Genomic DNA, 14,961 nt, shown 5'->3' with positions numbered 1-14,961 from the left:
GTGGACATCTACCTCCTCCGAGGGTAGATGTCTACTCCGAAGTTGCTCACCCCTATAACTTTTTTATTTTTTCAAATAAAAAATCGAGATTTGGTATGTTAGTATATGACATAAATTAGGATTGATTGATTATTCAATAGATTTCGGTCACTTCCTGTTTCACCGGAAATGACTACAACTTTTGATTTTTAAATGGCACCCTCAGTATTGTGTTACTTTATTCGATAGAAAATGACACTCTGAATAGAATGACATATCATATGACATATGTTGCAATGTCAAAAGTTGACATTTTTGAATATGGTTTATTTGAAATTGCAACATGCGATTCATAACGACAATTTGACTCGAAATACCAAGTGTGTGGTACCAAATTATTCGTAAAAAACCGCTTTTTTCAAATATGCTTATGAGCCACCCTCGTTCCATTTGAAAAAATTGAGATATGATTAAAAATACGATTTGAGCATCTTTTAACGGGCCAGGAGAAGACACTAAAAACACTAGACGATCAAATATATTTTTCCAAGGCTCCTTCATTAAAAATTATTGTTACACAGCCATGGCACTCTAGATTGAAATTTAAAATACAATTTTGTTTTAAGCAAAAATGTCAAAAGTTGACATATTATATGTCATTCTATTCAGAATGTCATTTTCTATCGAATAAAGTAGAAAAATGCCGAGGGTGTCATTTAAAAATCAAAAGTTGTAGTCATTTCCGGTGAAACAGGAAGTGGCCGAAATCAATTAAATACGCCAATCAATCCTAATTTATGTCATATACTAACATATCAAATCTCGATTTTTTATCTGAAAAAATAAAAAAGTTATAGGGGGCGAGCCACTTTTGAGACGCACCCGGTATACCGGTTAATTTATGTCATTCATCATGATTTAGTCCATGAGTCTTTATAGTATATCTGTATATAATATTATTTCTATTTTAGTATTGGAAGAACGTCAGAAAGAAAGAGCTTTAGCAAAACATTGTGATTCTTGTACTTGTGCGAAAAATTTAAAAATTATCTATGATATTTCACATCACACTGTTGGAACTCAAACTGGCGAATACAAAGATAATGTTTGTTTGAAATGTAATGAATTATCTCTGTCTGTTTTAAATGGTGAGTTATATCTATAATATAGTATGTCATTCTCTACTTAATCATATTTATAAAAAATATTTTAGGAATGCAAATTATTAAACCAGTAGATGAAAAATCGAAAAGAACAACTTCGTATCCTACTTTAACTCCACTTTCACTGGATATTACCCAAAACTTACAAAACATAGTAAAAGTTCAACCAAACAATTTTTTAGTGGAAAAAGACAAGTCTTCTTCAGCTGAATCCGGAAGTAACGTTCTAAAAGTCAATTTATACAAGGATTCAGTTAAAAGCAATTCAGCTACAAACACTTTAACATCACCTGTAGACAAAGATATTGAACGGCCAAAAAAATTGATTGATTTTCAAGAAACATCTGGAAATCTTAGTAGTACGTTGCCAGAACTCCATAGATTTCCCAGACAGACTGAAATCACTATAGAGAATGAGAGAATGCTTGAAGGTAATAGTGCCAAAGTTATCGAGACAGACTCAAAATTTCCTTTAATAAATACCAGTACTAACTCAAAAAATATATTGTTGGATAACGCTCATAGCGATATAGCACCAGTACTGATAAATAGAGGTCATATTAATCAAATTGATAAGAGTAAACGTTCGTTGGCGCAGGTATGACCGACGTATTTGTTAAAGTTGATATTTTGTATTGAATAATGGGCATGTAACTATGATATGCAACGTATAGTACAAAATGAGATTGTCAGTTAGTTGTTATTTAAACTGTATAGCTTGGGTAAATAGTTTTTGTTGCTTGGGTAAAAGTAGCTTTACTTTAAGTGAAGCAGTGTTGCCAGAATTGAAAGATTTCCTTCAAAATGAAGGATTTTACAGTCAAATTTCGTCGATTGAAGGGCTAAGGATTTTTATCCAAAAAGAATACAATATGAAGGTTTCTGGCAGTTCTGCACTATAAAAATTGTTAAAATATGTAGTAGGAGTATTTATTGTTTTTCCGACATCTATTTTCTTTTTTCACTTTAAGGGTGTTTAATTAAGGACGCTTCATTTTAAAGCAATGTTGCTGTCATAGATACATTTTTATCTTTCAACACGTCTTATTACACACATACCATAACTAAACTAAAGATCTTGATGTTGAAAAGCAATAAATAGGTAAACGGAAAACATCTAATAGCAGTCAGCTGATGATGGCGTGCGTTTTGCACGATTAATTATTCTCGTTTCAAGTAGTCATAGAAAGCAATGGATTTTATGAAACATACTTTATAATACTGCTGTCGAGTATCTATCACAGCATTTTTGATAGTGTTATTTTTATATAAAAAGTTTATTTAAATACATCGGTCTCTAAAAATTACCAGAAATAAGTTTTAAAAATTTTCTCCTATTTATAAAATAGATAACAATAAAAAAAATACACGAAATTTGGTGGACTTTTCTGACAACACTGTGCGTGAAAACCAAAATAAAAATAATTTGTGGTGTTAATTTATTAAGATTGTCAGAAATTTAGAAACACTTTAAAAACATCACTTAAATTCTATTGTCTTTAGATCAGTTAGATTTTGTTTCTATTTGCATATAATTAAAAAAAAATGAGAAATAACCTTTATAAAATATATCTTTTATGTAAAATTTTTGAAAGGTTTTTTTTATATTGCATGTAGGTATAAGAAATTATAATAAAGTTATATCCTTTATTATATGACAAGAGCATGTTTAAACATCTGTTTAACGATAGACTTGTGTGCATGGTTATTTAAAATTATTAGCAAACGTTGTTGAAAGAGTTGACCTAAAAGTGTATACCACCCATATTAAAGCACGGACGTTGTGAAAGCTTTATATTTGTTGTGCATGAAAACGTGTACATCTTAAATGGCCTTCATTCAAGTTGTATAATTATAGACTTCCGTTCTCTTCATTCTTTTATGATTTTAAAGAACAGTTACTAGTAATAAAACACTTTACTTTTTTACATCTAGTCTAGCAAATGCGTTTTTGTGTGATAAAAAATGTGTATACTAACATTTTCTGTTGTATACTCTGTACAACCATAGTTCAACGTTGCATTAACATTATTTATCTAAAGGTTCATTTACCTTTGTCACTTTTAATCATATTGTAGAAACCATTCAGTCATGCCTCTAATTTTTATTTCACCTAAAGTTTATACTAAAGATCAAAAATGAAACTTCCTATCCTAACTCAACTCCCCTTTCACTGGGTATTACCTAAAACTTACAGAACATAGTAAAAATGAAACAATTTGTCACTTAATAATCATCTTGAAGGAACGATCTAAAGTGGTAAGTTAGGTTGTGATCATAGACTTAAAATAAAATATAGACTGAGCATCTCATTCATAAATAGCTGGAACATGCGGTCAGACAATGTCTTATTATTGTTGTGTTATTGTTTTAGGTTATAACGAGTGCGACACGAGTGATAGATAGGTTGTCTCTGTCGTAACGGTCGTTCCCTGACGACTCTGACGTGAAATACAACACTGTCTTTCGTTTCTCAAGTACACCTAAACTCTCCGTATCATAGCCGGGTAATTTTTTTTATTTTAATGAAGCTATAATTAAATTAAAAATATATCGTATTTAAACTTTTGTATATTTTATTAAGATTTAGGACAGGTTTTTTTTTTTAAATAAAAGTTTAGAAAAAACGTCTTAGAATCCAAAAAGGATAAAAATAATAAAATACACGTTATTTCTTCTATAACTTTTATAATCGACATTACGTAATTTTTGAAATTAATAATAAATTATTAATTTTATTCAAACATTTACAACCCCTAATATTAATCAAAACAGGATCTATTCCACAGATATAATAGAATCGGCGACAGGGAGAGAAAAAGAATATATAATTGTTGTAATTTTTTTTCTGGTTAGGTGATGTCTTATTATGTAAATAAGAGAAAACATAAATCTGTTCCATTAAAGCAAAGAAGGTGATAGGAAGTGGATAAAATGAAAACTACATTTATTTAACTCGGTACTGTCTTTATTATACCGGGTGCGTCCCAAAAGTGGCTCATCTCCATAATTTTTTTATATTTTCAAATAAACAAACAAGATTTAGTATGTTAGTATATGACAATAATTAGGATTGATTGACGCATTCAATTGTTTTTGGTCACTTCCTCTTTCACCGGAAATGACTATAACTTTTAATTTTTAAACGGCACCCTCGGTATATTTCTACTTTATTCGATAGAAAATGACACTCTGAATAGAATGACATATCAAATGTCAACTTTTGACATTTTTGCATATGGTTTAATTGTAATTGTAACACGCGGTTCATAACGACAATTTGACTCGAAATACCAAGTGTGTGGTATCAATATATTCATAAAAAATGCTTTTTGAAATATGCTAATGAGTCACCCTTGTTTCGTTTGAAAAAATTGACATATGTATGATTAAAAATACGATTTGTACATCTTTTAACCGGCCTAAACAAGACACGAAACCCATTAGACGATCAAAACTATTTTTCCAAGGCTCCTTGATTAAAACTTAGTGTTTTTAACAACACCATGGCACCCTGGATTGAAATTTAAAATACGATTTGTTTTTAAGCGACAATGTCAAAAGTTGACATATGATATGTCATTCTATTCAGAGTGTCATTTTCTATCGAATAAAGTAGAAATATACCGAGGGTGCCGTTTAAAAATTAAAAGTTATAGTAATTTCCGGTGAAAGAGGAAGTGACCAAAAACAATTGAATGCGTCAATCAATCCTAATTAATGTCATATACGATATGTTACTCTATTCAGAGTGTCATTTTTTATCGAATAAAGTAGCAATATACCAAGGGTGTTTTTAAAAATCAAAAGATGTAATCATTTCGGTGAAACAGGAAGAGACCAAAAACAATTGAATATGTCAATAAATCCTAATTTATGTCATATACTTACTAACATTCAAATCTGTTTTTTTTTTATCTGAAAAAATAAAAAAGTTATAGGGGGTGAGCCACTTTTGAGACGACCCGGTATATTAAAAAATATTGTTTCATAATGTAATATAATTTTAAAATTCTTGTATGTTATTTTAGATTCTGAAGATAATTTTAGAATAAACCGGAATATATTTTTAATAAAAACATTATTAATTATTAACAGGGTTATAATTATGATACAATGTAAGTAAGTAAATAAGGTAATGTAAGAGAGAAAATTCAGATTTTACATTTTACTAAAATATTATCTAAATAAGCGCTTTTCTGCAACAACGCCACTGAATCCTAATGGGTAAATTGAGAGTTGCCTACCGGTCGAAAGTCGTTTCAAGACTTAAATGGATTATTTAAGTCAAATTTCTTGCAAATTTGGCACTGGCGAACCATATTTTATAGTTCTTGAACAGAAAAAGTCAATAAAATAAACACTTAAGGACTACAAGCTAAGAAAATGCATTAATACAGCCGGGGACATAGCGGCAACAAAGCTTTACCGCACACATGCGACGCGTACTACAAGGTAATAAATGAATGAATAGGCTCCTTCGCCTCTAATCGGTGTGGTCATATTGTAAAGAACTTATCCTTTTTAAACAGTATCCGACTTATAATTTAGTAGGATAAGGACTATTTAATACATCTATGGAATATTAAAACCTACTTTATTGAAATGTAGTATTAATATCTCAATATATGTGTATAACAAGAAAAAAAAATATTGATAATATTAAAGACGTGACAACATAGGCTGGATGAGGAAGGCTCGGTCGACGGTACCCAGAAGTAAACATGTGTACAAAAAAATTGTTTGACCGCGTTGAGATGTAAATAGTGTAGACTATATTTTATTTTAAGTCTATGGTTGTGATAGATTGCCTATAATTTTTCGTGTCATCCAAAGTGTACTAAAGATGGGGGTATTTTAAAAGAGTCAGGTACGGAGTTCTTCATCAAGCTTCATGGATCTGCATCATAGTTCCAGTTTTGCCGGATCTATATCTTTCGAACCTTTAATTTTAATTTAATTATTTTTTTTTCATGAGGCAATCCGCGTTTAAAAGTTTCGTAGTCCGTTAGGGAAATCTGATATTTGGATTTTGTCAAAACCTTATCACATGATCTTAGTTGTTGTATTTATTTGGTAGAGGTACCTTAAGGTTCAAATTTATGACTATGAGGCGAAGAATTACGAACTTTACATATTGTTGCGGACCCGTGTGGACTCGACCTAACCTAACTATATGTCCCGCCCTCAGATGACCTTCACATCGCATTAAAACTGCCGCATTGGGACTGCTCTATGCTTAGAAACAAAATTAGCGTCGTTTTACAGATATTTAGTATATTTAAGAAATAAAATGACATCTGTTTTATAAAAAAAACTAAAACTTTTTTTGAACGTAGTCCTCGTCTGCTGATTTCTTTGACGAACCCGTACAATCATAACATATTCCATAATTTCTTGAATTTACGAACAAATTAACAATACTGGACAGAAACTTAAAATAATACAAAATAATTTCGAATACGGTTACAGTTCCGCGAAAGTAAACTTAAAAAACAGTAAGTACCACTCAGTAGCAGTTACAATTCCTTACTTATTCCAATACTGCTTTATTTTGCTGTATGTTTTTTAACGTGCATTGCTGACAGCCAACCTGTTGGATATTTACATATTAAACAGTTTTTCGGTTTGTTAAAACTTATATAGAAGCATTTCTTCGTCTGCATTTTTATTATCGCCAGCATAACATATTATCTTTATTTCTTTATCTCCCAGACGATATCCTCTCTTTACTTCATTTATTATTTAATCCATTATGATGATTTCATTCTTGTCTGATTCCGGTTGTCACAGGTATTTTTCTGCTTAGTTTATTGGCTGCTCTTACATATGTGTATGTAGTACTCGGTATTCAGCTCTTTTCAGATACTTTTATTACATTCGAGCAATTTCTCCTTTTTGCACTAAGGTTCTGACATCAGTTAATTAGACTGTATTATTAGTAATAGGAGAGCATTAATTTCAAATGTTTGATCTTTTTGGCTCAACCTTCGTTTAGCTGAAATCTGTTATATAAAAAATGACTTTATATATGCGTTCTAGAAGGCGTTAGGAGTACAAATATACGAAAACTTTCCTGCGGAAATGCGCCATTTTCATTTTTCGGACTTTAGTATAGCCGAAATCTGTTACATCAAAACTAGTCTTCGGGGTGTGTTTTAGACATTTTTCTAAACATAAAAACACAAAAAAGTGTCTGCGGAAATTTTTAATTTTATTTTACATAATAAAATGTCTTGACTTTAGAATAGCCGAAATCGGTTACACGAAAAATGAACTTATATTTGTTTTATACGAGCCTTTACGAGCAAAGAAATTCAAAAAAATTCCTGCGGAAATGTGTCAATGTCATTTTGTGCACTTTGTTTTTCATACGTTTTTCAGTTTAGAAGCTTACGGGACCTGGGAGCGAATAGGGGTGCTGGGTGGGGTGAAACATCTTTTGGAGGAATAACAGTTCTTGTAGAATAGATAATATAGGTTCTTGTAAACTATAAGTACCTCGGAATGTTGCACTTATTCTTGTTTTTTATTAAAGCCTTACGTAAATAGGGCCGATTCAAAACAAAAAATCATCGGATCATGCAGTTTTCTTTTATATTTTAATAATTAACTGTGAATTTGTAAAAATATTAGATTGATTAGCATTTGGGTTGCTTTGGTTAGCTTTTCTTTGTGGAGGGTGTTAAGCTGTGGTTTTTATATTTTAATAAATAACTGTGATTTTGTAAAAATATTATTAGATTTATTATTAGATTGGTTAGCATTTTAGACACTTAAATGATTTTTTTTTGGTTCAAAAGTGCTTCATCCAAGGATTTTTTTCTGTTAAACTGTTCTATAAGCATAGGACTTTCTGCCCAAAAAAAAATTGCTAAATTTGTGTGTACTTATACTTTACAAGACCCGATAATATAATAAGGAACAAATGGAAAATGAAAATCAAGCATTTCCGCAGGAAATTTTTTATATTCCTGAGTTTGTAAACGCTTCTAAAAGGCAAAAAAATATTTATTTTTGATTATATATTGATTTTAACTGATTTCAGCTATTCTAAAGTCTATTAAATTTCCTCAGAAAATGGATACAGTTTATTTCCGCAGGACAATTTTTATTTTACTCAATTCATGAATGCTTCTAAAAGGCAAAAATATATTTATATTTTATGTAACTGATTTCAGCTATTCTAAAGTCTAATAAATTTCCTTAGAAAATGAAAACAGCTTATTTCCGCACGAAAATTTTTGTGTTTATATGATCAGAAAAATATTAAAAATAAAACGCAAAATGTATTTTTTTATAGCAGATTTCAGTTATTCTAAAGTGCGAAATTTGGAAATTACGCATTTCCGCAGGAAAATTTGTGTATTCCATAGTTCACAGTAGCTGTTTAAAGACAATTTTTTTTTTCTAATAACTGATTTCAGCTTAACGAAAATTGATCCATCTTTTTTCATCTTGATTTTGTTTCAGTTTATAACTTTTGCATATAACAGTTTTAGTAATACACATTTTAGTAACAAACGGATTTAAGTTTTGTTTTCAATAGAGTTATATCACAATCGCGAAAGTTAAATGACAGTTACTGTAACGTTGAACAAACTGTATTAGTAAATTTTCCACCATAAATCGTATAATTCGTAGCGTTGAATCAGTCAAGATTGTACAACTTGTAGTTTAGTCTATGGACGGTTTCAACCGGTTTTTTTTTAAAAGAACTGGTATCTTTTAGACGGGCAATAAACGTCTAGTCAATAATAAGAAACAAGAAAAAATCGAAGCCGAATCCACGTCGAGCCGAGACAGTAAACGCTTTAGCCTGACAAGCGAAAACTCGGCTCAACACCAACAGAGAATATCAGAATGGGTGCAGGTCACCATCGAGAACGATAACGTCAGCAGTTCGGAAAATTCTAGGGTGGACGATTTGAAACCACATCACCAAATGAGGAAAGCGCATAGCATCAGTATCAACAAAGGTAGATATGCTGAAGTGGAAGAGAATGTAAAAAGGTTCTTGTTTGGCGAGAGCGAGTTTTTAAAGACTGTAGAAATTGGAAAGTTAAAATATCGGAGTTTTAGGGAAAACGAGAAGGTGAGCTTTAAGGAATCTCGTGAGGGAAGTCGTACTAGTTCTCATACTGAAACTGATATATAAAATTTCAATTAGTACTTCTACTATTTTCTAACAATGTTTCCTATTAATTCGTTTCTTTCTTTAAATGCCCATATGTACAGGGTGTTTTAGCCACGTATATTTTAGCCACTAGCGGCCTCCTTAAATAGTGTTTTGAGAAAAAAAGTTGTAATTATGAAAATTTTAAGGTTTTATCTGAATCACCATATTTTTATTTTCGAAATAATAAAAACCACTTGAATAACTGTCATATTTTGACATACGTAAGTTGCATTTTTTTAAACAGAATGTCCTGTATCTGCTCTATCACTCTTTAGTTGAATAGACAATTTTTTCTGGTTTCTAAAGTCAAGATTTTTTGTCTGGGTTTGGTTTGTTTGAATCACTTTTAATCACCACAATTCTATACGGAATACTATATTAGTGAATAATGTTTATACCTTTGTGACGGGTTCATTTCTTAAAAAGACTTCTGGGTTTATCGCCACTAGAAGAAAGTCCTAAACCAAACTAAAATAAAAAAGATATTTTTTATAAACACCACTGGCGTTGATCCAACGGAGACCAATTCGTCAGTGGTATTTTACTAATAAAACAAATTATCTAAACCGGCAACAATGCTTAACGTTTCAGGAGGTATATCTCCTCCCGTCGTCAGAAGCAAAAAACACAAAGAAAAAAAGTATTTAAAATATCTAAATACTAAATATTATTTAAGAATACTTTATTTTTTTAGTAGCTACGTCTATTATAAACAGTTGACGTTTTGTTAAAATCTCTTGTGAAATCCTCCTGAAACTTTAAACATTTTTTGTCTGATTGGCAAAATGGGTTTTCTTAATAAAATACCATTGACAAATTGGTCTCCGTTGAATCAACTCCCCCCCAGTGGTGGTTACAAAAAATAACTTTTGTATTTTGTACATTTTTTCTAGAAGCAAAAAACAGTCTTTTCAAGAAGTTACATTTTGTTCTGAAATAACGGCTCAATGTGCTCATGTGTATATTAAGTTAGATGTTTTTTGTGTTTCATCCTACATATACAACAAAAGTTCAAATATGTTATACATTTACATATGTTGCAAATTTTAGTAATGAAACAATATCAAGAAAATTTGATTTTCTATTTAGTAATTAACTCACTTCGAAAAATTGCTCTAGAACTATTAAAGACATTAAAAATTATATTTTGTTATTTTATTATCTATTTTAAGTCTATTTTTTGAAAAAATATGCACCAGTAAAATTCATTCCTTACCTGTATTTATTTGTAATCTTAAAATTAACTAGAATTATTATAAATATGTTTATATAATTAATTTATTCTACCAAAAGAAAGACAAATATTTTGTTACCAATATATTGTTATATAATAAAAATATTTAATTTATTTTATTTTGTTTTTTTCTTTATTATATACATTCATAAAATGTTGTTGAATGTATTGAATTGAAAGTATTAATAATTGTTAGCATTAGAATTGTCATGTCATGCAATGTATTTCAGCTTTAGAAATAGCTGAAATATATTGCAAATAGAATAATTTTAGTGTCAGATACCAGTCTAAAGGTAGGTTTATATGCATCCATCATGCATCGTTTCGTTACACCAACCGCGTTGAGGTATTACCTGTCATTTTTGAAATAAACCTAAAAAATTCCATAAAATCAATGACGGTCGACAAGACGGATGCATATAAATCTGCCCTTAATCGGTGGTCTGTATTTTAATCAAATACATTTAAAAAGCAATGTATTTAATTCTAATGATAAAAATAAATTAGTTTATTTCCGGTACAAACAGTTGATAGGCAGAGATACAAAGGAAAGCAGAGTTGCCGGTTTCTACGTACAATAAGCATAATTATTAAAGATTGACGAGGTAGAAATAGAAACTGAATTAAGCGAGTAAGCCAATAGAGTTTCAAATATTACGAGAGGTATTAGATAGAACTATAGCAAAATGTCTAATTAATTGTTGTTATTAACCTATGTTGAAGGACTGTTTGAATCGCTTTCTTGATAATTGTTAATTTTTTATTGGAAAATCCGGCAATACAGCATAGAAGAAATGGATCATCCCACACTTTGTCTCTGTTTAACATAAATTTTCATTATCTATCATTATTTTGCATCTTAAAATTCAGACCACCGCACCGATTTAGATTGGATAGGTCTGAATGTATATGGCTTTAATCCTATTAAAATCTAGTGACATTTGTGCAAATAATGTTCTATAGGGTAAGGATACATATTTTGTTAACTATTTATATACTCGTAACTATTACTAAAGCTAGACATTGTTCTATACTTTACTGGACTTCCAAATGTGTAGATCTGTGCATCAGGAAATTAGTTGTTAAAAGTAGAATAGGCATAATTTTTTTATTCAGAAAAAGTTTAAAATAAATACATGAAGGGTCAGGGGAAAAAGCAGGCAAGTCAATTTTCCTCCAAACTGAGAAAAGCACGATTTAATGTTCAAAACGTTACAAAAATAGCGTAAGAGAGATTTGTTAGAACTTGGTAAAGGTATTTTTTATTAGATAAAATACCATTGTAACGAACAAACGTACGAACTCAACAATGCCTGGTTCTTTCCTTTTTTTTGCTTGACTTGTCTGTTGTTTTTCCTCTAGTATAACTTTGACGCTATATATCTTCTAACTAGGTTGCTTTTTTCCCAGTTTTGCGGCTTCTAAAGATACTTACACTCACTCTGAGGGTACATTCGCACTATCCTAGAAAAAGTGGAACATCGTATCGGTGTAACGACCTTGAATCGATTTCCAGCAATTCTATTAGCTGAAATTTTTGACAGATGAATTTTCGATAAATTTCAGCCAATAGAATTGCTGGAAATCGATTCAAGGTCGTTCCGCTTTTTTTAGGTTGGTGTGGATTTGGTGTGGATGCACCCTGAGCCAAATGCACCAAATATTTAAATATAATAAAAAAAATAACTTATCTGCTTCCTTTCCCTGACATTTCACATATAATTATTTTTCTATAAAAAATAAGTGGTGATTTGACTTACCTTGTTTGTCATGAAAATATTGGCCAGTTATAATACCAGGAAAACAATTGTAGTTTTGTATGGAGCAGATGAAACCAAATTTAGGAGAGTATGTTCACCCCTAATTTACAACATTGGAAAGAGTACTTGGCTAGCATCTAGCGTTGACACTGACAGTATATGTCTAATCTGTCCAACGAGAAAATACATAACAGTGCTATTTTCTGTCATTTTTTTGGATGTCACCTGTCGAAATCTACCCTGATTCGTTGGACACAGTTTATTTTAATTTAACAACTGATTCCCTGTAACCACAGGAAAAATTGCTCTTTACTATGTAAAAACTTATATAGAGATAAAAGACTTCTATTTTAGTGAATTTTTCTGACCAAAGTATTTTCTATGAAGAAATCTATTTTATGGATGGTATATTTTGTAAGCAGGTACTTGAATTGTAAAGAAAGTTCGCTATATATTTTAAAATTAAAATTATATTTTTCTTTCTAACTTTAGTATAGGAATACATGTTGTGCAAGTAAAGTATAAATATTTCTAGATAAAATAAAATATTTATCCTTTTCATTTGTTGTACTGTATAATGGCATTATCAAGTACTACAGAATGTGTCAAAAAGTTCGCGACAAATGGAAAAATGTGTTGTTAATTGTGTTATTGAAAGAAAGTTTATGTAGATTTCTTTGGGCTGCTCTCTAACAAAAGTAATAATTTTAACATGTCATGCGATAACTATCATGGCGGTAAATTAGAAATATCCTTAACATATACGAAGCTTGGGGTTAGGTCATAAAATCTCAAAAATCGGGAAGAAAAAAGTTGTGTTGTGGACAGAATTTATTTCTACGTCTATGTACCAAATTTTATAAATACAGGGTGGCGCACCTCATTCGCCTCAGTTGATACGAAAAGGAAAGATGTAGAAACAAAATATTTTATGGGTGTATGTAGGGAGGCAATATGCACAATTTAAAATTATTTTGAAATATATAGGGTGTTTTATTTCATTTTTTTATTCTTGAGTCCAAAAAAAGCATTTATTATAGGGTTAAATATGTCTAAAATCTTTGGTTTTTGAGATATTTAAATATACTTAAATACGCATGCTAAAATAGCATAGATTATTAACACCCTGTACAAATTTTCGAAACACTCTGTACTTTTATTAAACTTGGTAGATATAATATTGTAAGAAGCTTCTACGTCCCTGTAGTCAACTCGCATACCGAACAATATTGCCGTTTGCTATCGCCGTTTTTTATGAACGATTTTAGTAACGGCGGAATGTAACGCCTAACTATAGCCAATTTTGCAAGAGTAGCTGTGGATGCATTGGTAGGCCGTCGCTTCGGGAACGAGAGGTCCCAGGATCTTGTCCCAACCCAATCCAAAACTTTATTTTTTTACAGCTGTTTTTTATTATTTTTATTGTGTTTTGATTGCGTTTGTCTCTGAGGTAATTTTTTTTTGGTTGGATTGCACGCGAAATACCCGACCGATTATCGTTTATGCGCGTGCAAAGCTGCGAAATTAAGGGACAACAAAGGGCGATTGGGTATGGAAGTTGACTAGTGGGGCGCAGAAGCTAGTATATGTGTAGAATCAACTCACTTTTTGCATATGCGAAGAGGATTTCTGTAATTTGGCAGCAATATGTATGTAGCAATGGGTCAAAGGCAGCATATGTATGTCAAAATATTTTTATGCCTACTGGGTATGCTAAAGAACTTATATAAATAACTTATAAACTTGAGAAATGTCCCGTTTGTTTTTGTTGCACATTTTTTGGTTGGATTGATGATAAAAAAACCTTTCATACAAATACAATCGTTTATTGTTTATTCATTCTACATTTGATTCAGATTTTAATTATAAAAGTTAAAAACAAATCACAAAAATCGTTTAAAAACTATCAAGTTTAGAAAAGTTTTCTGCAAAATCACAATAATCGAAAATAGACAAAGTGAAGTTGAGCAATCGGCATGCGGAACTAAGCAAAGAGACAAATTATTGTTGGTCCCATAAATAAATAAAAAAATGAGCCGCATATTAGACTATTTATAACTTATACATTGTGGAATTATTGAAAATATATTAGATTTTTTTAGAAAAATTTAACATGGCATGATATTCACAATGTTATTAGCAAACGACCTTCCTGCATAAATTATAAAGAATCTAAATTTTAGTGTTTTGCTGCCTTTTGTAGATTTGATTTCTGTTTGTACTATTATTAAAGCAACTTATTTTTTTTAATAGTTAAAAAACACAAATTACATTAAAAATGTAAAAAAGCCAGAGGAAATGGATATATTAAAAAAATCATAATATCTTACAGAAATCACAAATAACAAAAGTTCAAATAAATTATCACATTAGAGAAAATAATTGTTATTAATAAAAATGTTTCTGAAATCTATTAATCCAGGTCTACACATAACTTTTTACCTATCAGATTCACCTGTTAAGTCTAAATGTATCAAGTAAAACCTTGAGTGTAGACGAAAAAATGGTTCGTCTTATTTAGACTGAATTAAAACGGAAGCAGTGGCGTAACTTTCTGTATTATTCATTTTTTAAACAGCCGCCCGGGGCCCAGAAAGGGGACCTCTGTCAGAAATTTGAGGTGGAGGGTGTCCTCCCCCTGAAATG

The 14,961-nt window shown here is 30.6% G+C and overlaps 1 protein-coding gene across 1 annotated transcript in view; it reads left to right on the top strand.

Moving 5' to 3' along the window:
- Positions 1-13,183, top strand: part of LOC115889680 — a 28,531-nt gene extending 15,348 nt beyond the window's left edge. The window contains exons 6-8 of the mRNA XM_030909736.1: positions 951-1,127; positions 1,193-1,740; positions 8,875-13,183. Coding sequence (XP_030765596.1) covers positions 951-1,127; positions 1,193-1,740; positions 8,875-9,300 — 1,151 coding nt within the window. The 3' untranslated portion in view covers positions 9,301-13,183. The remainder of the gene's footprint in view (positions 1-950; positions 1,128-1,192; positions 1,741-8,874) is intronic.
- The last annotated feature ends 1,778 nt before the right edge of the window (positions 13,184-14,961 follow it).

The sequence above is a fragment of the Sitophilus oryzae genome, unplaced genomic scaffold (genome assembly GCF_002938485.1).
Source record: "Sitophilus oryzae breed Bouriz unplaced genomic scaffold, Soryzae_2.0 scaffold_829_pilon_pilon, whole genome shotgun sequence".
In the NCBI taxonomy this organism is placed as follows: Eukaryota; Metazoa; Arthropoda; class Insecta; order Coleoptera; family Curculionidae; genus Sitophilus; species Sitophilus oryzae.
The sequence above is the reverse complement of the archived record's forward strand: the minus strand, read 5'-3'. Positions and strand labels throughout refer to the sequence as shown.